Source organism: Nerophis lumbriciformis, linkage group LG12 (assembly GCF_033978685.3).
Source record: "Nerophis lumbriciformis linkage group LG12, RoL_Nlum_v2.1, whole genome shotgun sequence".
Classification (NCBI taxonomy): Eukaryota; Metazoa; Chordata; class Actinopteri; order Syngnathiformes; family Syngnathidae; genus Nerophis; species Nerophis lumbriciformis.
The window spans coordinates 44,792,202-44,817,659 of record NC_084559.2 but is presented as its reverse complement, the minus strand read 5'-3'; the positions used below and the strand labels follow the sequence as shown (position 1 = coordinate 44,817,659).

The following is a 25,458-nucleotide window of genomic DNA, read 5'->3' as shown; positions in this document are numbered from 1 at the left end:
TAAACATCAAGTTTTATTACATGAAATAATAGTTTTAAAACTTGCAACATGTTTATTTTGAAAAAAAAAAAGAAGAAAGAAAACAAATGCATTAACTCAACAAGTTGTCATGACTAGGACTATGGCTAGGTTTGTTCTCCCGCGGTGCAAATGAACTGGACTGGTCAAGGCTTGAAGGTGGGTACATGATTTATTTAAACTATCAAAAAAGGAAAAAAACGAAAAGCGCGCACAGGGGCGGAGGTACAAAACTAGACTTTAAACACAAAACTTGCACATTGGCAGAAACTATGAACAATTAAACAAAACACTAACTGTGGCTTAACAAACAAAAACTTACTTGGCATGGAACCGGCATGAAAAAAAGAGTAGCAAGGGTCATCAGGGTGTGGAGAGAGTGCAGGAGCATGAATGCGGGGATGTCGTCAGGACGAACAACAGAAAATGAATGAACTTAAATACTATGGACATGATTAGTGAAAGCAGGTGCGTGACTCAAAACGTGAAACAGGTGCGTGACGTGACAGGTGAAAACTAATGGTTGCTATGGTGACAAGAGTGCACAATGAGTCCAAACGTGGAACAGGTGCGTGACGTGACAGGTGAAACTAATGGTTGCTATGGTGACAAAACAAAACAAAAGTGCACAAAAAGTCCAAAATTTAAACCGAACATTACTAAAACAAAACATGATCACACAGACATGACACAAGTTAGTTAGAGTTAAACTTACAACCTACCTATCTTTAACATACCTTGGAAGTCATGGTCAATATAAACCTACATTCAGAGGAAACACATAAACTGTACATGCTGTTGAATGCAAGAAAATGCACTACATGGAGAACAACACTGAGTTCTAACTTATCCAAACTAATGGTTAAAAGTGAAAAGCTAAACCATTATTCCTTTATTACATGGTTGTCATTAAGGTAAATACATCAGATATTTCCAGCCTTAAAGGCAACTGGCAATTATGGTAAGAAAGACTACAAAACAACATTCCTCCAAGTAAAACAAAAACAAAACTTTAATAAGGCGCCAGTAAACAAACCATTAATAGGTTAGGTTTAATACAAAAAATGACTTTAATGTGACTTATTATCCTTTCCATTTCACCAAATGACATTTATTTTGTAAAGACCCCATATTATACTATTTTTCCCCAGTTAAAAGTCTCACAGGTCCCAGCATTGGAAATGTGTTGGAATCTACACCTTTTTGGTCAGACCAACTGGGGACAATTAGTGTGTCTGTAGCTTTAATGCTAATGAGCTGTTTCTCCGACAGCGTGTGGTTCCAAGAAGTGCATCTTTACTTTTTACATAAACACCACGACTCTGCTCTTTTGCAACGTAGCAGAAGTCGTCCATCACACACAACGTGACATGAAGCGGTGAGGGAGGGCACACGCGTTAGCAACGTTAGCATCTGCAGCTGCCTGACGGAGAAAAGTGGAACCTCGGTTTACGAACCCCTCGTTGTATGGACTCTTCGACAAACGGACCGCAGACCGAGTAAAAATATACTTTGTTGTGCGAACTTTCCATCAGTGTGCGGTTATCTCAGTCGCCCATTTTGTGGCCGGCAGCACATCCATTGTGGGTGGGCTGATCAATTTTCTGCGCTAATTCAGTCAATTACAGTTCTCAGTGCTACTTTATCTAATTTTTAAGTGGTTTTTTTGGTTTTTTTTTTTAGCATTTTCCGAATTTTGCCAAATCAAAATGAGTCCAAAAAACCAATTGACAATCAATGTGTGGTTTGAAACCTTTGGGGGAAATCCACAGTGTTGTCGGCACTGCCCACTCACCCTAACCCCCTCCTTCCTCTACCAACAAATTTAAGTGACACGTTTTTTATTTGTATTTTTTTTTTATTCCTAGTCATTGGGGGGAAATCCACAGCGTTGTCGACACTGCCCACTCACCCTAACCCCCTCCTTCCTCTACCAACAAATTTAAGTGACACATTTTTTTATTTGTATTTAAAAAAAATTCCTAATCATTGTAGCGACCTGGCTGGTAAAGTTAAGGAGTTTTGTGATTTCAAACTGTGAGCGCGCCACACGACTAGTCACACAAAGTGTGTGCGTGTCAACAGATAAGCTTGTTGTTTTTGTTTTGGCTTTGTATTAAATAGAAGGTTGATCCATCACCCCTTTTTTTATGTTTGTTTGGTATACAGTACTGTATAGCACTTTTTAATGTGTTTAATCTACAAACTTTTACTAAAATATGGACTTTTGTCAAAGCTGGAATCAACTATTCATATTTACAAAGTTTTTTTAAGGAGATATTTGCTTCATTAACCTCTTAAGGCCCAAACTGTTTGTTTACATGCTTTTTTATTTCTCTTTGCTATTTGGGCTTATTGGACCCTAATTAGAATAAAAACTAAAAGTCATCTTTTGATATGATGTACTTAGTCCATAAGTACCGGTACACAAACGTGTACTTCATGTGTAGTGACATGCTAATTTAAATTTTTACACTTTTTTTTTTTTCCAAATTCCATTGTATGTTATACTCTTCTGACACCACCAAATGGCAGTATAAGTGTCCACATAAGCGGCATAAGACCCCAATTCAGTAGTGTACACAATTTTGGAAATAAGAGCTAAAAGGTGCTGTCCACACATGTGGCCACTGAGGCTTTCAGAGGCTATACACACTTTTTGATAAACAAACTCTGTTTAAGAACCAACTGGGTTTGTGAATCGTGGTTCTACTGTAGTTGGCTATATTTTAAGATGTGTAGGGAAGCCTGTTTTTTTCCCACACAAAGCATTAGTCATGTGTCAATGTCGTCATAATAACGTGCTACTCAAAGACTTGACTGTTTGAGTGTCTCCTCTCTCAAAATGGAGCAAACAAAATGAAGAGCATACCGTATTTTCCGCACTATAAGGCGCACCTAAAAACCACAAATTTTCTCAAAAGCTGACAGTGCGCTTTATAACCCGGTGCGCTTTATATATGGATAAATATTAAGATTCATTTTCATAAAGTTTAGGTCTCGCAACTACGGTAAACAGCCGCCATCTTTTTTCCCCGTAGAAGAAGCGCGCGGTGCATGCTGGGATATGTGACGTTTCATTTCCATTTGTGTGTTTATGTAAAGACCCCAAAATGGCTCCTATTAAGTGTGTTGTCTGTCTAATTATAAATAATGCAGACGAGGCGTGTTAACTGAGTTCTCAACGTTTACTCACAGCGTGCTCATAACCACATTCTAACTGCCAGCATACAACAACGCTTCTCAGGGCTACCGCGCATGCTCGTAACTATCGTTGCATGCTGGGTAGTGTAGTTGTTATATTTGCTAGCTCATAACAGCACATTGAGAGACACGCTTACGCGCTTAATTCAATACTCGCCGTCATTCCGGGTGGATTGACAAAAGACCTCCAGCCGCTAGATATTGGTGTCAACAGGGCATTCGAAGCTAGACTGCTAACTGCGTGGGAACAGTGGATGACGAAGAAGCGCGCGGTGCATGCTGGGATATGTGACGTTTCATTTCCATTTGTGTGTTTATGTAAAGACCCCAAAATGGCTCCTATTAAGTGTGTTGTCTGTCTAATTATAAATAATGCAGACGAGGCGTGTTAACTGAGTTCTCAACGTTTACTCACAGCGTGCTCATAACCACATTCTAACTCCCAGCATACAACAACGCTTCTCAGGGCTACCGCGCATGCTCGTAACTATCGTTGCATGCTGGGTAGTGTAGTTGTTATATTTGCTAGCTCATAACAGCACATTAAGAGACACGCTTACGCGCTTAATTCAATACTCGCCGTCATTCCGGGTGGATTGACAAAAGACCTCCAGCCGCTAGATATTGGTGTCAACAGGGCATTCGAAGCTAGACTGCTAACTGCGTGGGAACAGTGGATGACAGAAGGCGAACACACCTTCACTAAGACGAGGAGGCAGCGCCAGACGACGCCAACATTTGCCAGTGGATCGTAAATTTGCCCAACTTTTCACTTCGGACACCGAAGACGAAGGATTTACGAATGAAGAATAACTTCAGAAAGTGAGCGCTATGTTTATTTTGTGTGTTGTGACATTAACGTTCGAGCAACATTATGTTGCTATTGCTCTGCACTATTTTGAATTTTACTATGTTTGTGATTGCACATTTGCGTACATTTTGGGAGTGAACAAAGTTGTTAGAACGCTGGTTTTTAATATATTATTAAAGTTTGACTGACCTATCTGACTGTTTTTTTGACATTCCCTTTAGCGCAGCGTAGGCGCGGCTTATAGTCCGGGGCGGCTTATTGGTGGACAAAGTTATGAAATATGCCATTCATTGAAGGTGCGGCTAATAATCCGGTGCGCCTTATAGTGCGGAAAATACGGTAATTGATTTTTGTCACGTTCAGTGCACATAAACATCCTCCATTATTGTTACGTCGTTAAAATGTCAATTTTGCGTTGAGTTGCGTATCATCACGTTGACCGCACAACCTTCAGGCTTCATAGAGTGGCGTCACGCTGCCATCCTTCCACTCAATCAGGATCTCTCCTCGCTGCAGAGTAGGGGAGGAGAGCGGGAGGCGCATGGCGTGCTCGGTCAGCGGGGCCCTCTCACTGGGCACCGGGGACCCCGGAACACCGGCCTCTGGCCTCGGAGTGTACGACTTCAGAACGCACACCACCTTTTTCCGTCTGCAAGAGCGAGACAATGCGAGATTGAGGTTGACATGTGAGGTTCTCTCCATGGCCGTGTTTACACTCACCTATTGGAATAAACATTGAGAATAAGGATCACCGTTCCCAGGACGAGAGCCAAAGAACTTAAAACCAACATGGTTATTTTCCAGCCCATGCCTGTAAAAGGTGTATATACAAGCAGCGCGTCATTACTTTTACACAAACCACAATGCAACCACTCACTGTTAACTGTTTCTAACCACTTTTAGCAGTCTAAATTTGAATGTTTACTCTACACTGCACCGGATAAACTCCAAAACAACACATTTCGTGTGAGTACTGAAGAGCCAAAATAGAACTGAAAGGCTAACAGTCAGCACGCTGACCAGGTAGCGTCAAGTAAAATTTGCCTAGAAAGCTATAATGCTCGCATAGAAGTGTGAGCATAGCATGCTTACAGTTAGCATGAGTAAAATACCAAAATATTTTAATATATTAGCAATATATCAATAGCAAAGTATACTTAGGTGTAAACCTGCTGAATTAGCTAAAAATATAGCATGCGAACAGTAGGATGCTAAAAATAGCATGGTTACAGTTAGCATGAGTGAAATACCAAAATATTTTAATATATTAATACCAAAATATACTGGAGGTGTATACCTGCTAAATTAGCTAAAAAGCTAGCATGTTAACCAGGGGTGTGGGAAAAAATCAATTCGAATTCAAATCGCGATTATCACGTTGTGCGATTCAGAATCGATTCTCATTTTTAAAAAATCAATTTTTTATTTATTTATTTATTTATTTATTTATTTATTTATTTTTAATTAATCAATCCAACAAAACAATGCACAGCAATACCATAACAATGCAATCCAATTCCAAAACCAAACCCGACCCAGCAACAACACTTTGAGAGGAGACACAAACAAGACACAGAACAAACCAAAAGTAGTGAAACAAAAATGAATATTATCAACAACAGTATCAATATTAGTTACAATTTCGACATAGCAGTGATTAAAAATCCCTCATTGACATAATCATTAGACATTTATGAGAATAAAAATAAATGAACAATAGTGTCACAGTGGCTTACACTTGCATCACATTTCATAAGCTTGACAACACACTGTGTCCAATATTTTCACAAAGATCAAATAAGTCATATTTTTGGTTCATTTAATAGTTAAAACACATTTACATTATTGCAATCAGTTGATAAAACATTGTCCTTTACGATTATAAAAGCTTTTTACAAAAATCTACTACTCTGCTTGCATGTCAGCAGACTCGGGTAGATCCTGCTGAAATCCTATGTATTGAACGAAAAGAGAATCGTTTTGAATCGGGAAAATATCGTTTTTGAATCGAGAATCGGGTTAAATCGGAAAAAAATCGATTTTGAATCGAATCGTGACCCCAAGAATCGATATTGAATCGAATCGTGGGACACCCAAAGATTCGCAGCCCTGATGTTAACAGTACTATGCTCACAAAAGCATGCTTACAGATAGCATGAGTGAAATACCAAAATATTAATATATTATCAATATTTTAATAGCAAAATATACTTAGGTGTACACCTGCTAAATTAGCTAAAAAGCTAACAGTATTATACTAACATGCTAACAATAGCATGGTTACAGTTAGCATGAGTGTAATGCCAAAATATTTTGATATATTATCAATATATTACCAAAATATACTTGGGTGTATACCTGCTAAATTAGCTAAAAAGCTAGCATGTTAACAGTACTATTCTATCAAAAGCATTCTTACTGTTAGCATGAGTGAAATACCAAAATATTCATATATTATTAATATATTAATACCAAAGTATACCTCGGTGTATACCTTCTAAATGAGCTAAAACGCTAGCATGTTAACAGTACTATGCTAACAAAATTGTGCTTACAGTTAGCATGAGTGAAATACCTAAATATTAATATATTAATATTTCAATAGCAAAGTATACTTAGGTGTACACCTGCTAAATTAGCTAAAAAGCTATCATGCCAACAGTACTATGCTAACATGCTAACAATAGCATGGTTACAGTTAAAATTAAGTGAAATACCCAAATATTTAAATGTATTTTTAACATAATAATACCAAGGTATACTTAGGTGTATACCTGCTAAGTTAGCTAAAAAGCTAGCATGTTAACAGCACTATGCTAACAAAAGCCTGCTTACAGTTAGCATAAGTGGAATACTAACATATTAATATATTATTAATATTTTAATAGCAAAGTATACTTAGGTGTATACCTGCTAAATTAGCTAAAAAGCTAGCATGCTAACAGTACTATGCTAACATGCTAACAATAGCATGGTTACAGTTAGCATTAGTGAAATACCAAAATATTTTAATATATTGTCAATATATTAATACCAAAATATACTTGGGTGTATACCGGCTAAATTAGCTAAAAAGCATAGTGCTGTTAACATGCCATCACCAAATGAACCACAGTACTGTGCTAACATGATAGTATTAGCATGCTTACAGTTAGCATGTGTGAGATACCAAAACTTTTAATATATTATAAATGTATTAAAACCTTAGAATACTTAGGTGTAAGCCTGTTAAATTAGCTTTAAAAGGCTATAATGCTAACAGTACTATGCTAACATGCTAGAAATCACATGTTTACAGTTAGCATGACTAAAATACCAACATTTTATTAATATACTGTATTAATACCAAAGTATACTTAGGTCTATACCAGCTAAATTAGTTAAAACAAGCTAGCATGCTAACATTACAATGCCAACACGCTAGCAATAGCATGTATACATTTAGCATGAGTAAAATACCAAAATATTTGAATATATTCATAATATATTAATTCCAAAGTATACTTACGTCTCTACCTGCTAAATTAGCTAAACACGCTTGCATGTTAACATTACAATGCTAACATGCTAGCAATAACATGATTACAATTACCATGAGTGAAATACCAAAACATTTTAGTATATTATTATTATATTAATTCCAAAGTATATTTGTATACATGTATATCTGTTAATTTGCTAAAAAACAAACAAAAAATAACAAGCTAGCATGCTACTACTACTATGCAAACATGCTAAAAATAGCATACTTTCAGTTAGTGAGATATGAAAATAAATATATGACACTGGGGTGTACACCTGATAAATGAGCTAAAACAGCCAGCATGCCAATGTTAACATGCTAAAATTCTAACTTTAACATGTGTCAAGTACAAAAATATAGACCTCTTAGGTGTGTGTTTGAATTGATTTGAATGCTAGCCTCGTAACGTTAGCATGCATCAAGTACCAAAATATGACTGAGGTGTACAGCTATAACATTTGCTAAAAATATATATATATAAAAAGCTATCATGTTAATGTTAGCATGCTAACAGGTATCATTCGTAAAGTAACAAAATATTGGTATAGATATATACCTGCAAAATTAGCAATGAAGCTAGCATGCTAATATTAGAATGCTAACCATTGTGCCGCACTCTGGACACTCCTGTTCAAGGCAATGTTTACTACTGCAAACTATAATTATACTAACATTATTAAATAAATACCGCTTTGTCAATCAAAATCAAGCATTAATATCTTAACAAAAGTATATTTTCTGATTACATTGTGCTAATCCTTGGTTATGTGATTTTATTTTTAATTTTTTTTACAGGAAAGAAGTTGTAATAAATACACAGCATTCGGTATGTAATAAATATAATAAATAAATACACATGTTTAAAAAACATATGAATAAAATAAGAGTTGTGGACGTTTTGCTAAAGCTCTGGAAGAACAAACTTCTGTTTGGGTTGAAAAAGGCTAAGGAAATTAACATAAATATTTTTGTTTAGTAAAAGTAGCTCTCAGTAGAAAAAAGGTTATTGAACATTTAGTTGATCTTTCCTTCATCGCCCCCTAGTGGCGGACCATCAACATCATTTAGTGGTACAGTAAAGTCCATTTGAACTGCATGGCTGGATGCAACCTTCCCTCTCCTTTAATGAGATGATTCTAAGATGTATATTTCCAGGTCAATAATGTACCATAGTCCATGCTGAAGAAGATCATGGTGGGGTCTGCAGGGGATTTGGTGCTCAGGGATAAAACATCGGACACGTCTCTTACTGGAAGTCCTTCTGTGACGCCATCACTAAATGTAGCAGCAGCAGCTGTTTGGGAGGAACATCTGATTCAAGTCAATGCAGATTTTGTTTGATATGAGAGAGAACAAAATATATATATACTTATATCAGAGGTGGGACCAAGTCATTGTTTTGCAAGTCACAAGTAAGTCTCAAGTCTTTGCCCTCAAGTCCGAGTCAAGTCCCGAGTCAAGACAGGCAAGCCCCGAGTCAAGTCCAAAGTCAAGACTGGAAAGTCTCAAGTCAAGTCCTAAGTCCTGCATTTTGAGTTTCGAGTCCTTTCAAGTCCTTTTAACCACAGACTAATATATTAACACAGATTGTGTATGCTTTTCAAACGCTGTATTTATTTATTAAAACAAGTGCATTTTAAATTGCAGGAAAGAAAATTGTGCTGACATTGCACTTTATAATAGCACTATTAACCAGTCATTTTAAACATTAACTCATTCCTTTACAGAACAAACACATTGAAAAATAAAGTGCAAATGTACTTATTTGTACAAAAGTGTTAACATTGAAAAAACATGACATATACGTGAACATAACAAAAAAGTTGTACTTTTTATATGTCAGGGCCCTATGCTGCATTGCATTTGCAAAAGACCAAATTAGCCAAGAGTCTGTCAGTCATTTGTGCACGATGGGGGCGTAGTATGATGCCACCATGGCTGAAAACTCGCTCCACTGGAGCACTGGAGGCAGGCACTGCCAAGACTCTCATGGCCACTCGGAACAGTGAAGGAAGAGTCTTCATGTTCAATGCCCAGAACAAAAGGGGGAGAGAGTTGTTTTGGGTTGGTGCACTACTTGTAAGTGTATCTTGTGTTTTTTATGTTGATTTAATTTAAAAAAAATATATATATATTTCTTGTGCGGCCCGATACCAATTGATCCACGGACCAGTACCGGGCCGCGGCCCGGTGGTTGGGGACCACTGAGGTAAACAACCAACAGTATGTCAGAAAGCTAGCTAAAACGGTACACATATTCATAATATAGTATACATTTTAACTGACCTTTATTTTACTATTTTTGTCTTTTTTTTAGGTGGCTAAAATACGCGGTGCTGCTGACCGCCGTCTAACGTTACGTGTGATATATTGACTAACGTAACCCTGCTTAAAAAAATCACTGAACAAAAAGTATGAATAAGGTAGTGAACTGCAACAGATTCCCGTGTTTGCAATAACGTTATAACGTTAGCAGTGAGTTTACAGCCTCACTGATTTAACTACACAGCAAATAAAAGTCACGTTACTTAGCCAATAAACGTTATCTTACATTCAAAACTTACCGTTCTTTGTGCAACTTCAAATGCCGGACGAAGTTGGAAGTTGTTGCCTCTCCATCAGTAATTTTGGAACCGCATGTGTTGCATACTGCAAACCGTTTTGTGTTGACCACCTCGTAATTTTTATACCCAAACGAAATTATTTTAGGCATCATTTTTTGTTCACTGGCGTGTGGTTTGGACATGTCTTCTTCGTTGGTTGTCCTGCAATTTGATTGGATGAATGCTGTGTGATGAAAACAAAGCAGATCTAATTTGATTGGCTGTTGTACTGAGACCACACCAGCTGACACACGCAACGCTGATAGACAAGTACACAATGAAAAATACGGAGCGCTCCCGAATAACTTTTTCATCTTTGGGTTTTGGGGAAAGTAGCAAGTCATGTCAAGTCATGTCAATTCAAAAGGCTCAAGTCCAAGTGAAGTCACAAGTCATTGATGTTAAAGTCGAAGTCGAGTTGCAAGTCTTTTTACATTTTGTCAAGTCGAGTCTAAAGTCATCAAATTCATGACTCGAGTCTGACTCGAGTCCAAGTCATGTGACTCGAGTCCACACCTCTGACTTATATATTCATTCTGGTTTAAGGAAAACATGACAGTATTTTTCCATGACTGGACAAAAAATTATGACAATATTGATTGGAGCAGGGCCAGCACGGTGGAAGAGGGGTTAGTGCGTCTGCCTCACAATACGGAGGTCCTGGGTTTGATCCTGCGCTTGGGATCTTTCTGTGTGGAGTTTGCATGTTCTCCCCGTGACTGCGTGGGTTCCCTCCGGGTATTCCAGCTTCCTCCCACCTCCAAAAACATGCACCTGGGGATAGGTTGATTGGCAACACTAAATTGGCCCTAGTGTGTGAATGTGAGTGTCTGTCTATCTGTGTTGGCCCTGTGATGAGGTGGCGACTTGTCCAGGGTGTACCCCGCCTTCCGCCCGAGTGCAGCTGAGATAGGCTCCAGCACCCCCCGCGGCCCCAAAAGGGACAAGCGGTAGAAAATGGATGGATGGATGGATGATTGGAGCAGTTTGTGTACATACAGTATGTGTAAATATACAAACCCCGTTTCCATATGAGTTGGGAAATTGTGTTGGATGTAAATATAAACGGAATACAATGATTTGCAAATCCTTTTCAACCCATATTCAATTGAATGCACTACAAAGACAAGATATTTGATGTTCAAACTCATAAACTTTTTTTTTTTTGCAAATAATAAGTAACTTAGAATTTCATGGCTGCAACACGTGCCAAAGTAGTTGGGAAAGGGCATGTTTACCACTGTGTTACATGGCCTTTCCTTTTAACAACACTCAGTAAACGTTTGGGAACTGAGGAGACACATTTTTTAAGCTTCTCAGGTGGAATTCTTTCCCATTCTTGCTTGATGTACAGCTTAAGTTGTTCAACAGTCCGGGGGTCTCCGTTGTGGTATTTTAGGCTTCATAATGCGCCACACATTTTCAATGGGAGACAGGTCTGGACTACAGGCAGGCCAGTCTAGTACCCGTATTTTTTTTACTATGAAGCCACGTTGATGCAACACGTGGCTTGGCATTGTCTTGCTGAAATAAGCAGGGGCGTCCATGTAACGTTGCTTGGATGGCAACATATGTTGCTTCAAAACCTGTATGTAACTTTCAGCATTAATGGCGCCTTCACAGATGTGTAAGTTACCCATGTCTTGGGCACTAATACACCCCCATACCATCACAGATGCTGGCTTTTCAACTTTGCGCCTATAACAATCCGGATGGTTCTCTTCCTCTTTGGTCCGGAGGACACGACGTCCACAGTTTCCAAAAACAATTTGAAATGTGGACTCGTCAGACCACAGAACACTTTTCCACTTTGTATCAGTCCACCTTAGATGAGCTCAGGCCCAGCGAAGCCGACGGCGTTTCTGGGTGTTGTTGATAAACGGTTTTCGCCTTACATAGGAGAGTTTTAACTTGCACTTACAGATGTAGCGACCAACTGTAGTTACTGACAGTGGGTTTCTGAAGTGTTCCTGAGCCCATGTGGTGATATCCTTTACACACTTGTTGATGAAGTACAGCCTGAGGGATCGAAAATCACAGGCTTAGCTGCTTACCTACTCAGTGGCCTAGTGGTTAGAGTGTCCGCCCTGAGATCGGTAGGTTGTGAGTTCAAACCCCGGCCGAGTCATACCAAGGACTATAAAAATGGGACCCATTACCTCCCTGCTTGGCACTCAGCATCAAGGGTTGGAATTGGGGGTTAAATCACCAAAAATGATTCCCGGGCGCGGCACCGCTGCTGCCCACTGCTCCCCTCACCTCCCAGGGGGTGATCAAGGGGATGGGTCAAATGCAGAGGACAAATTTCACCACACCTAGTGTGTGTGTGACAATCATTGGGACTTTAACTTTTAACTTTAACTTTACGTGCAGTGATTTCTCCAGATTCTCTGAACCCTTTGATGATATTACGGACCGTAGATGGTGAAATCCCTAAATTCCTTGCAATAGCTTGTTGAGAAAGGTTTTTCTTAAACTGTTCAACAATTTGCTCACGCATTTGTTGACAAAGTGGTGACCCTCGCCCCATCCTTGTTTGTGAATGACTGAGCATTTCATGGAATCTACTTTTATACCCAATCATGGCACCCACATGTTCCCAATTTGCCTGTTCACCTGTGGGATGTTCCAAATAAGTGTTTGATGAGCATTCCTCAACTTTATAAGTATTTATTGCCACCTTTCCCAACTTCTTTGTCACGTGTTGCTAGCATCAAATTCTAAAGTTAATGATTATTGAGAAAAAAAAAAGGTGTATTAGTTTGAACATCAATTATGTTGTCTTTGTAGCATATTCAACTGAATATGGGTTGAAAAGGATTTGCAAATCATTGTATTCCGGTTATATTTACATCTGACACAATTTCCCAACTTATATGGGAACGGGGTTTGTATATATATATATATATATATATATATATGTCTTAATAAGGTTATCCAAAAAATAGTGCTCGATACCGTAGTAGAGCGCAATATATGTATGTGTGGGGAAAAAAAATCACAAGACTATTTCATCTCTACAGGCCTGTTTCATGAGGGGGGTACCCTCAATCGTCAGGAGATTTTAATGGGAGCATTCGCATACCATGGTTTATATAGGGCACAGAGTGGGTGGGTACAGGCTGGCCTAGGGGCGTGGTGATTGGTTCATGTGTTACCTAGGAGGTGTTTCCGTCTATGGCGGCATGTTGTTACAATTTCGCTGCGCTTGTTGAGGGATGACAGGTCTGGACGGTAGATAATAAACAGTTTCTCTTTCAAGCATAGGTTGCATCTTTTATTACCACTATTGTAAGGTGTACTGGATGCAAGAATTTGCCATGTTATTGAATATTCAACATGTTGAATATTTGCCATGTTATTGAATATTCAACATGTTGAATATTCAATAACATGGCAAATTCTTGCATCCAGCACACCTTACAATAGTGGTAATAAAAGATGCAACCTATGCTTGAAAGAGAAACTGACCTGTCATCCCTCAACAAGCGCAGCGAAATTGTAACAACATGCCGCCATAGACGGAAACACCTCCTAGGTAACACATGAACCAATCACCACGCCCCTAGGCCAGCCTGTACCCGTATGGTATGCGAATGCTCCCATTAAAATCTCCTGACGATTGAGGGTACCCCCCTCATGAAACAGGCCTGTAGAGATGAAATAGTCTTGTGATTTTTTTTTCCCCACACATACATATATATATATATATATATATATATATATATATATATATATATATATATATAGTGTATATATTTATATACACACTATATTTTGTGTGTATAGATACACTTTGTAATGCACTATATTTAATGCATGTATATATATATATATATATATATATATATATATATATATATATATATATATATATATATATATATATATATATATGCACTATATTTATATGTATATGTGCATATACACTATATGTATACAGGTAAAAGCCAGTAAATTAGAATATTTTGAAAAACTTGATTTATTTCAGTAATTGCATTCAAAAGGTGTAACTTGTACATTATATTTATTCATTGCACACAGATTTAATTTTGATGATTTGAAGTGGCAACAAATGAAAATCCAGAATTCCGACCGACACCAGCAGATGACATGGCACCCCAAACCATCACTGATGGTGGAAACTTTACACTAGACTTCAGGCAACGTGGATCCTGTGCCTCTCCTGTCTTCCTCCAGACTCTGGGACCTCGATTTCCAAAGGAAATGCAAAATTTGCATGGTTGGGTGATGGTTTGGGGTGCCATGTCATCTGCTGGTGTCGGTCCACTCTGTTTCCTGAGATCCAGGGTCAACGCAGCCGTCTACCAGCAAGTTTTAGAGCACTTCATGCTTCCTGCTGCTGACCTGCTCTATGGAGATGGAGATTTCAAGTTCCAACAGGACTTGGCGCCTGCACACAGCGCAAAATCTACCCGTGCCTGGTTTACGGACCATGGTATTTCTGTTCTAAATTGGCCCGCCAACTCCCCTGACCTTAGCCCCATAGAAAATCTGTGGGGTATTGTGAAAAGGAAGATGCAGAATGCCAGACCCAAAAACGCAGAAGAGTTGAAGGCCACTATCAGAGCAACCTGGGCTCTCATAACACCTGAGCAGTGCCAGAAACTCATCGACTCCATGCCACGCCGCATTAACGCAGTAATTGAGGCAAAAGGAGCTCCAAACAAGTATTGAGTATTGTACATGCTCATATTTTTCATTTTCATACTTTTCAGTTGGCCAACATTTCTAAAAATCCCTTTTTTGTATTAGCCTTACACAATATTCTAATTTTGTGACACACGGAATTTTGGATTTTCATTTGTTGCCACTTCAAATCATCAAAATTAAATGAAATAAACATTTGAATGCATCAGTCTGTGTGCAATGAATAAATATAATGTACAAGTTACACCTTTTGAATGCAATTACTGAAATAAATCAAGTTTTTCAAAATATTCTAATTTACTGGCTTTTACCTGTAGTATACTATATGTACATATACACTATATGTATATGTACTGTATGTATACACTATATGCATATGTACGTATACACCATATGTATATGTACGTTGTTAATTCAAGTAATTATAGTAGAATGTAAAATATATATATATATATATGTATATGTCCGCGACCCCGAACGGGACAAGCGGTAGAAAAATGGATGGATGGATGGATATATGTAGCAATGTGTATAGTTATAGGCTCACACAAGTCCTGTAAATAGTTTAAATTTGGAGCATAGCACCATAGATTTCACAGCTTTTTGGTAATTGTTTAAAGTAAAGTTCTAACTCTTTAAAGGCACAAAAAGCAGGTTGGCTATTGAGAACTTTACATTTATGAATATAAAACTTAGCCAATAGTATAATGAGGTTGCAAAGGTAACATTAATTTGAACAAAGCCACTCCTGATAATCAAACAGGAAGTGATCACTGATCAGTGGGAGGGACACGCTAACAGCCAATCAGGGAACCGTATCAATTGTCACGTTTGGTTGCACCATCTTGTTGTCTTGCGGTTGATTCTTTGCACTAAGTTTTGATTGATTGATTGAAACTTTTATTAGTAGATTGCACAGTACAGTACATATTCCGTACAATTGACCACTAAATGGTAACACCCCAATACGTTTTTCAACTTGTTTAAATCGGGGTCCACGTTAATCAATTCATGGTAAGTGAGAAGAGAGAGTAAAAATGAGTGAGCGAAGAAATTGTGGTTAAAACAGGAAACGTCACCTCGACAGGATGGCACTTTTTTGGATAAAAAAAAAACAGAAACACACCGTAGTCGGACCAATGTCTCCCTCTGTAAATGATCCCACCAAGACCGGTAATACCACCGTAGCTGTGCTCCCCTATAGAGCACGGCCGTAACTTCCTGGCACTAAACCTGCAGAAAATAGTTCTTCTCAAGTTTCTCTCTGTTTATATTTTCACACTTTAAATGCACTATTTTGTTGCACTTTGTTAAGCATTTCTTATGTATCCCTTATTTTCGACCCTTCTTTTAAGAGATTATTGTTAAGTGTTCAATGGTCAATGTGATTTTAGAATTTTGTTAAGATTGAGGCCCCTTCTACACTTATCCAGGGTAAATCCCACCCAACCTTATCCTTGTCCACACACACACAATGGTCGTATAAGACCCCCTCCGTCCGCCGGCGCAACGCGACCTAGTACGCATGCGTAGTACGTCAAAGTCACCTCCAGTGTTGCTTTGTGTGCAAGTTCTTAAATTAAATGTAACTTATCTGAACAATATCCAGTGTTTTGATATTTCAATTACCGTATTTTTCGGAGTATAAGTCGCACCGGAGTATAAGTCGCACCTGCCGAAAATGCATAATAAAAAAGGAAGAAAACATATATAAGTTGCACTGGAGCCCGGCCAAACTATGAAAAAAACTGCGACTTATAGTCCGAAAAATACGGTAACTGGAATCCAGTGTGCTGTGGGGCCCTATTGTAGTGAATCACACCTGAGCCATCATAAATTAATCAAATCTTTAATGGACATGTGAAAGTAAATCTAGATATCTGGTCAGAACACTCCTCACTCTTTTGCCGTCACCTTCATTGTCCATTCGTTTTTGGTGACTTTATATACTCTGGACCTAGACGTTGAGTCCACGACATACATGGCGGACAATAACTGATAAAGTCTGCTTTGCCAGTCCAAAAGCAATCAATGTTTTCCGTAGTCTTCCCTCGTCGGCCAGGTAATACAAAGCACAAGCTACCTTTTTTTTTTAATCACACCCACGGGAGTCCGCATTCTCGTTGTCTCTCCTTCGACAAATGGAAGTAGAATCACAGATGACCTGGACATTGGAAAGTTCTCTTGCCGTCAGAGAAGTGTTGTATCCCAAATAGCTGCAATCGCTTTCACTTAAGGTATTCATGTGTGATTTCCACAAGCGTCTGTACAGACTGAAGGAGAAACACGGACATGTCTGGATGAATCGCCTCCATCTTTCTAGTGTTTATCTCCGAGTGGAAACCGGTTGTTATGAAGCTGGCTGTGGTGTGTTCTTTCTGACGTCACTTCCGGTGTGGGGCGCTGTCTGTCTGGCGTCACTTCCTCTCCAAACTCAGTTTGTGAACGATCAATGAGTCCATACAAAGCTAAGAGCCGGAGATTCAAGAAATAAACGGCGCACTTACCCGTGTAAAAAATTATCCAAGGAGGGGAACCTTAAACGATGGTTTAGTGTGGCTGAAACTGGGATTAGGCTAAATAATTATTCGTTTAAGGCATGACCGTCCAAAGTGCGGCCCGGGGGACATTTGCGCCCCGCAGCTAATTGTTTACCGGTCCGCCACACATTCTGGAAATGCGATTGCAAAAATTTTAAAAAACATTTAAAAAAGTGGAATGAAGTCAAATCTAACTAGCAAAAGTTGCAATGTTGAGACAAAGCTGCCATGCAGGCTGTTTTTTCTTCTTCTTTTGTCTCTCTTTATTTTTCTTTTGTTGCCATTGCTCAAAAAAAAATAAAAAAAAAGATTCAATATTATAATGAATTATTGACCTATTCAAGGCTCCAATTATTTCAAATATTTCACTTTAAAATGTTTTATGTGGAAAATATTGCATATATTGTGTGGTTGCCATATAAAAACATCAACGTTTTCTTTGACAAAAGAGCATAAAACAAACAAAATAATAGTTCAAACGTAAAATCGACAGGTTTATCTGAAGTTGATCTCGTAACTTAAGTGTTGAAAGTAAAAAAAACTAATAAAAATGTATCACTTTATGAGTGAGGGACCTTTTGCATCCCAAATATATTTAACGGGATTTTATTGATCTTTTAACTGTGATTACTCAAAAATGTTAAAAGAATGAAAATCAATGGTGTCCTGCATTATTGATCTTTTAGGGCTCTTATTACTAAATACTGCATATTTCAGTTTTACTATAAAAAACTGTTTTATGTCTTTGACAGAAAAGGCATAAAACCTTTTTTTTTATTTTTTTATTATTACTTTATGTCAATCTGAAATTGATATGGATGGTTTACTGTAAGCGTTAAATAAATTAAAACAATTATAATTTGACTTATTTTTTACATTTTAATAACTGAGGCCCTTTTGGGTCCCAGAGAGCCCTAAAGGTAAAAAAAAAATAAGAATACATATGTTTGAAAATGAAAAATATCAAAATGGCCCCCGCATGCTTTAATTTTTCTGTGTGCGGCCCTCAGTCGAGAAAGTTTGGACACCCCTGGTTTAAGGAGTTATCCGGCTTAATGTAGACAGAGGCTGATTGTTTTCCATGGTTGTGTTGACATTTTCTCTCTGCGTTTGTAGCTGAGGGATTATGATCAAAGGAAGGTTACATTTGAATGTTTACATTTAATATATGTTTCTCCTGGTTCTTATTTTCGATAGGTCAACAAATATCAATCATTATGGAAATCAACCAATATAAAACATTTATATTGTGATACAGTTTTCAGCAATATCGCCCTACCCTAACACACACGCAAACACATGCTTATTAGTTTTCTATGACTGAACCAACTAACGTGTGTTATTGATGCTCCCGGCAGTTGTTGAACCAGCTTTGTGATACCAAACCCACGACTTATTCATTGTCTTTGTTTGTTTTTGAGGGATATTTACAAAAAACTCATGTCACTCCCTGTGTCATTGCTTCACACGTCATCTTCACTATTTGAGCAATTCTGATGGCGCAAACTAGAATTGTGTAACGACAGTCGACCACAACGCACATGACTTGACACAATGCTGTTCTTGGGAGCGCTTACACTAAATAACGTTGGATATTTGCTGCAAAATAGGTCAGGTAGAACTTCATAGGGATAAACTATCTTGCTAGACTGAGTTGAATGTGCAGTCGGGGACTACAACATTTTCATCTCATTATTCAATTATGAAGAAATACATTAATTACAATAATATTTAACCTTCTCAGTTGTGTTAATACATGTGCTGCATATAGAATTATGGTATTCGAAAAAACAAGATGTTTTGTATTTTCACATTCAAGTGGATGAAAGTATGATTAATATTATATTGGTAATGTTGGTGAATTACAGTTTTATAAACCCTGCAAACTGCTGGTAAAAATAATAAATCAAGAAGTACAAATGATACTTAAAAAACTAATGGACAAAATACCAATATGAGCATAAAAAAGGAAACAACTGAGTTTTGCAGCTTGTTCCATGTTAAAGGAAAACGAAGAAAGTAAGCGTGAATAAAGTAAGAAATTATAAGGAATATAAAATACTATAAAACACAGTAATAATTAATAAAGCTACAATAACATACACTCAACAATAATATTTACATTTTATTTTACCCTATGTTTTGTCAATATTGTCGTTTGTATTATTTCTTTTATATTATATATTATTTATATTATAATATATATATATATATATATATATATAATTCATTTATATTATATATTTATTGTTTATTATTTTTATATATATTTTTGAATTATTTCTTTAGTTCTCATGTGTCTAAAACTTTTTTTTTATGTACACGCAAAGCCTATTCCTCTCAAACATTGTTGAATAAATCTATTGTCAAAATAATCCATCCACTTTACAGGTGTGGCATATCAAAATGGGGATTAGACAGCATGATTATTGCACAGGTGCGCTTTACGTTGGCCCAAATGTGCATTTGCCACATAGAAGCCGAATTAGAGCCCGCCAAACATGCTCAAAGGCTAACATGTTTGCTTGCAATGCAATACCTGAGATGTTGGTCTTTTAGAGTGGCCAACCTAAGGCGTAACTGTGCAATAATTATTCTGACTAATCAGCATCTATGCCACACCTGTGAGGGGGATTAACTATCATGGAAAACGAGAAAGACTCGCTAAAGATAAATCTTTTTTTTTTTTTTTTTTGTTACAGCCTCCTACATATAATGACAAAAATAAGACAATGACAAGTTCTGATGGTTACCAGCTCCACACACACAGTGATTCTATCCCACCACTTGGGTATAGGCTAGTCGGGGGGTCAGCAACTCGCGGCTCTAGAGCCACTATTATGGAGGTTTTTAAAAAATGCATGGAAATGGGAAAAATGTGATTTTTGTTGTAATATGGTTTCTGTAGGACAAACATAACACAAACCTTCCTAATTGTTAGAAAGCCCACTGTTTAATATGTTTGTGTTTATGCTTCACTGATGAGAGTATTTGAAAAGAAGAACACTTTTTACCCGAGAGCAATACTGTCGCTGAACACAAGACAAGAATGACTGTGCATGTGAGCTGTGTGCTTGTTATTTTTATGGATTTGATGTATTTTTATCTATTTATCTATGTGCTTATGTTTTTATGTGTTATTATGAATTTGCACTAAATTAGTTTTGCTTTGTGGCACAGGGGTTAGTGCATGTGCCTCACAATATGAAGGTCCTGAGTAGTCCTGAGTTTAATCCCGGGCTCGGGATCTTTCTGTGTGGAGTTTGCGTGGGTTCCCTCCGGGCACTCCGGCTTCCTCCCACCTCCAAAGACATGCACCTGGGGATAGGTTGATTGGCAACACTAAATTGGCCCTAGTGTGTAAATGTGAGTGTGAATGTTGTATGTCTATCTGTGTTGGCCCTATGAAGAGGTGGCGACTTGTCTAGGGTGTACCCCGCCTTCCGCCCGAATGCAGCTGAGATAGGCTCCAGCACCCCCTGTGACCCCAAAAAGGGACAAGCGGTAGATAATGGATGGATGGATAGTTTTGCTTACAATTTCGTTGTACAATGTACAATGACAATAAATATATATTCTATATTCTATTCTATTTGGCGAGCACCGTTTTGTCCTACTAATTTCAGCGGTCCTTGAACTCACCGTTGTGTGGACTGTGACTCAAAAGTTTGTTTAAATGTACAACTTTCTCCGACGCTGCCACAGAAAGATGTGTTTTATGCCACTCCTTCTGTCTCATTTTGTCCACCAACCGTTTTATGCTGTGCGTGAATGCACAAAGGTGAGCTTTGTTGATGTTATTGACTTGTTGGAGTGCTAATCAGGCATATTGGTCACTGTATGACTGCAAGCTAATCGATGCTAACATGCTATTTAGGCCAGCTGTATGTACATATTGCATCATGTATTTGCATCGTGTATCTAGTTTATTTTTCCATGTCTCATGATACATTATCTGTATGTAATATTGGCTGCATTTCTGATAGTTGTTTGTGTGCCATGTTGTTCCAGACCACAGCAAACATTACCCAGCTTGCAAAGATTGTAATAAATCCATTAGAAGAAGACAGCCTGCCATATCCTTAAACTTGGACACACACATCTATACCTTTGGCCATTCTAAGACAGTCATTTCCAGGCGTTATCTCACCCTCTGACAATATTTACATCTTATGTGTATTTTTGTTGAGAGTATTATGTTATGTTTCCGCATGGTGACAGTGTCGTGATCCAAATATACACAGGACAGCAGGCGGTGTGCAGGGAATCACAAAGCAAAGAAGGAAACACACACAGTCGCGTGTAGCGAGCGATAATCCCACGCCAATTGGACGGCAGGACTGGCATAAATAGCCCTTTGACTAGTAATCAGCGACAGGTGAGTGTCCTGATTACTAGTCAGAGTCAGGTGCGATCAATCAGCGCTCCTAGTAACGAAATTAGGGAAGGAGCGCTGAAACAGAAAGAGATCCTAAACATAGGAAGACTATAACAAACACAAAACAAGACATAACAAGACAAACAGGACATATTAAGGATACGCGAATAATGAAATATAAACTGCATTTTATACACATTTTGACAGAAACACATATAAATCGAATAACCCCTACCTGCTTGTCCATCCATTTCAGTGATTGGTAAGAGAACATGTTCCATTGACCTTTCCAGAAAGTGTTGATGTTGGTGGTGGTGGTGATGGTGATGTTTGCTGTCTCTGCCATCACACAGCGTTTGGTTGTCCAATGTCCTCCAACGGCTTCCCTGCTAGTGAGTAGAAAAACTCCAAGATAACGTGATGGTTTAAATCGGGGGTGTCCAAACTTTTTAACTGGGGGCCCGCATTGGGCTTAAAAAATTGGCCAGGGGCTTAAAACGGACTGCATGCTAAGTAACTATATATATATATATATATATATATATATATATATATATATATATATATATAGTATATATATATATAAAAAGCATTTACATATAGAGTATGTGTACATACTTGTCCAGGGTGTACCCCGCCTACCGCCCGAATGCAGCTGAGATAGGCTCCAGCCCCCCCACGCGACCCCGAAAGGGACAAGTGGTAGAAAATGGATGGATTATAATATAATGGATATATAATTAGTAATTATTCTAATTGTTTATTAAGAGTATGTGAACGTTCAACTCCTACTTTGTTTACTTCCAAGACAACCTCCTTAAGGTTTTATAATTGATCAGAAATATAAGCTAAAATGCACCAAACATGGATAAGTGTGGAGAATGTTTTGTGGTTTTCCCATCATGATTTGTAATGGATTTAAATGGGTGTCATTTTGATTTATTTTTTTAAATGTTGATCTGACTTTTTTTGTATTATCCACAAAGTTCAATGAGCAGGTTGTATTATGTGAAACCATGTTTGTTGAATTTTGGAGCTGGTTGATTTTATTTTATTTATTTGCACCATGACTAGGGAAGGTTGTCTGGATTGGGTGATATAAGTCAATAATGTGCATTACTGTTTTAAAAATACAATTAATAGTACAGTTTGTTTCTTTGGCCAACAGATGGAGACAGAATGACAATTATCAGACTGCTGAATTTTCATATATGATTTGGACACACTGCTCCTGGTTAATTTGTTTATTGAGCTTGTGCCGTCTCGCTGGCCACACTAGTTTGGACACCCATCCATCCATCCATTTTCTACCGCTTATTCCCTTCGGGGTCACGGGGGGCGCTGGAGCCTATCTCAGCTACAGTCGGGCGGAAGGCGGTGTACACCCTGGACAAGTCGCCACCTCATCGCAGGGCCAACACAGATAGACAGACAACATTCACACTCACATCCACACACTAGGGCCAATTTTAGTGTTGCCAATCAACCTATCCCCAGGTGCATGTAGTTTGGACACCCCTGGTTAAAATATTAATCTTTCCACTGGCCTAATATCAGTGTAGGCTAGAGACCTCTAGTTGTCTCACCTGTTTATGTTCCCTCGATAAGAATAGTAAAGTAGATTCTTGTGCGGCACTCAAGTGCAGACCCTTCCCCAGCGAAGTCAGGTGGCCTTTCTTGGAACAAGACCATTTCTGACTGGCTGCGTCCCCGCCCAACTCTGCATCAGCTTCTTCACTTTGGATTTGGGCGTCGCAGGGCTGCATGCGCACGCCCTCAAACTGCTCCTCCGGTGCAGTCAGACACTCCCCGCTGAAACGGTTGCTAAGAGCCTGGCCGCCAGGCAGCCACAGCCATTCTTGTAAGGCCGAATGCGGGTCGCATTCTCCAAGGGACACTCTCCCCCCTGGGCTTCCATCTTGCACCTGCAAGCATGTTCCCAGCAGCTTGTTTCGTATCTTCAAACCAGACACTTTAAAGTGAAAAGAGAGTGAAAGGAAATATTTAGATTTTCATTATTTGTGGCTACTATGGTTGTACGGTATACCGGTACTAGTATAGTACCGCGATACTAATAAATAATATTCGGTACTATACTCTGTTTGAAAAGTACTGGTTCCCCATGTTTTTTGGGTTATTTTTTTTAACGGGCATGACGAAGCGTCGTCACGTCATGACATGAGCATGTTCGGCAGTGCACAAACACGGAGTACCTACAAGCAGACACAGTGTGTAGACAGAAAAGGGAGAATGGACGCATTTTGGCCTAAAAACTACAGATAAAGGTGAAGTTATAACACTGAAACACGCTCAGGAAGAGGTGCTTTAAAACGAGGCTAGCTTTTTAGCAGCTAACATCCATCCGCAATCGGCAGTGTTTTAGCTTCTTCTAAATCACTAATCCTCGCCTCCATAGCGACAAATAAAGTACGTTTCCTACAAGTATCATCCCTGCAGGACGAGGAATAGCTAAACATGATTCACTACACACCGTAGGAGGATACAATAGCTCACCGTTGTCATAATGTAAACAAATGCCATGGGTGGATCTACACCTAACATCCACTGTAATGATACCAAGTACAGGAGCGTATCTAGTTGATACTACTATGATTACATCCATATTTTCTAGCATCACAAAATATTTTTTTATTTTTAAAACAATGTATATTATGTTTATAAACTCAGGAAATGCGTCCCTGGACATATAAGAACTTAAATTATGACCATTGAATGATCCTGTAACTACTTGGTATCGGATTGATACCCAAATTTGTGGTATCATCCAAAACTAATGTTAAAAGTATCAAACAACAGAAGAATAAGTGATTATTACATTTTAACAGAAGTGTAGATAGAACATGTTGAAAGAGAAAGGAAGCAGATAATAACAGTAAATGAACAAGTAGATTAATAATCAATTTTTACAGCTTGTCCTTCATAATGTTGACAAAATAATAGAATGATAAATGACACAATATGTTACTGCATATGTCAGCAGACTAATTATGAGCCTTTATTTGCTTACTTACTACTAAAGGACAAGTTGTCTAGTATGTTCACTATTTTATTTAAGGACAACAATGCAATAAGAAGCATATGTTTAATGTACCCTAAGATCTTTTGTTAAAATAAAGCCAATAATGCCATTTTTTGTGGTCCCCTTTATATAGAAAAGTATCAAAATACATTTGATGCTGGTATCGGTACCAACATATTGGTATCGGGACAACCCTCGTGGCTACACTTTCGTATTCATGTTACAACGATTCACAATTCTGCAGCTCGGTGGCAGCAGTGCTCAATCTAATCCACAGGTTCCATGTACCAGAGGTGTGGACTCGAGTCACATGACTTGGACTCGAGTCAGACTCGAGTCATGAATTTGATGACTTTAGACTCGACTTGACAAAATGTAAAAAGACTTGCAACTCGACTTAGACTTTAACATCAATGACTTGTGACTTCACTTGGACTTGAGCCTTTTGAATTGACATGACTTGACATGACTTGCTACTTTCCCCAAAACCGCACAATTGATTTATTTTTTTAATTAAATCAACATAAAAAACACAAGATACACTTACAAGTAGTGCACCAACCCAAAACAACTCTCTCCCCCCTTTTGTTCTGGGCATTGAACATGAAGACTCTTCCTTCACTGTTCCGAGTGGCCATGAGAGTCTTGGCAGTGCCTGCCTCCAGTGCTC

At 38.3% G+C, this 25,458-nt stretch overlaps 1 protein-coding gene across 1 annotated transcript in view; it reads right to left on the bottom strand.

Moving 5' to 3' along the window:
• The window catches only part of LOC133623375 (uncharacterized), a 29,163-nt gene continuing 3,705 nt past the window's right edge, over positions 1–25,458 (bottom strand). Inside the window, exons 2-6 of the mRNA XM_061986625.1 lie at positions 23,335–23,720; positions 21,984–22,137; positions 8,725–8,850; positions 4,754–4,844; positions 1–4,682 (exon numbers count right to left, since the gene is read on the bottom strand). Of these exons, the coding sequence (XP_061842609.1) occupies positions 4,484–4,682; positions 4,754–4,844; positions 8,725–8,850; positions 21,984–22,137; positions 23,335–23,720 (956 nt within the window). The 3' untranslated portion in view covers positions 1–4,483. The remainder of the gene's footprint in view (positions 4,683–4,753; positions 4,845–8,724; positions 8,851–21,983; positions 22,138–23,334; positions 23,721–25,458) is intronic.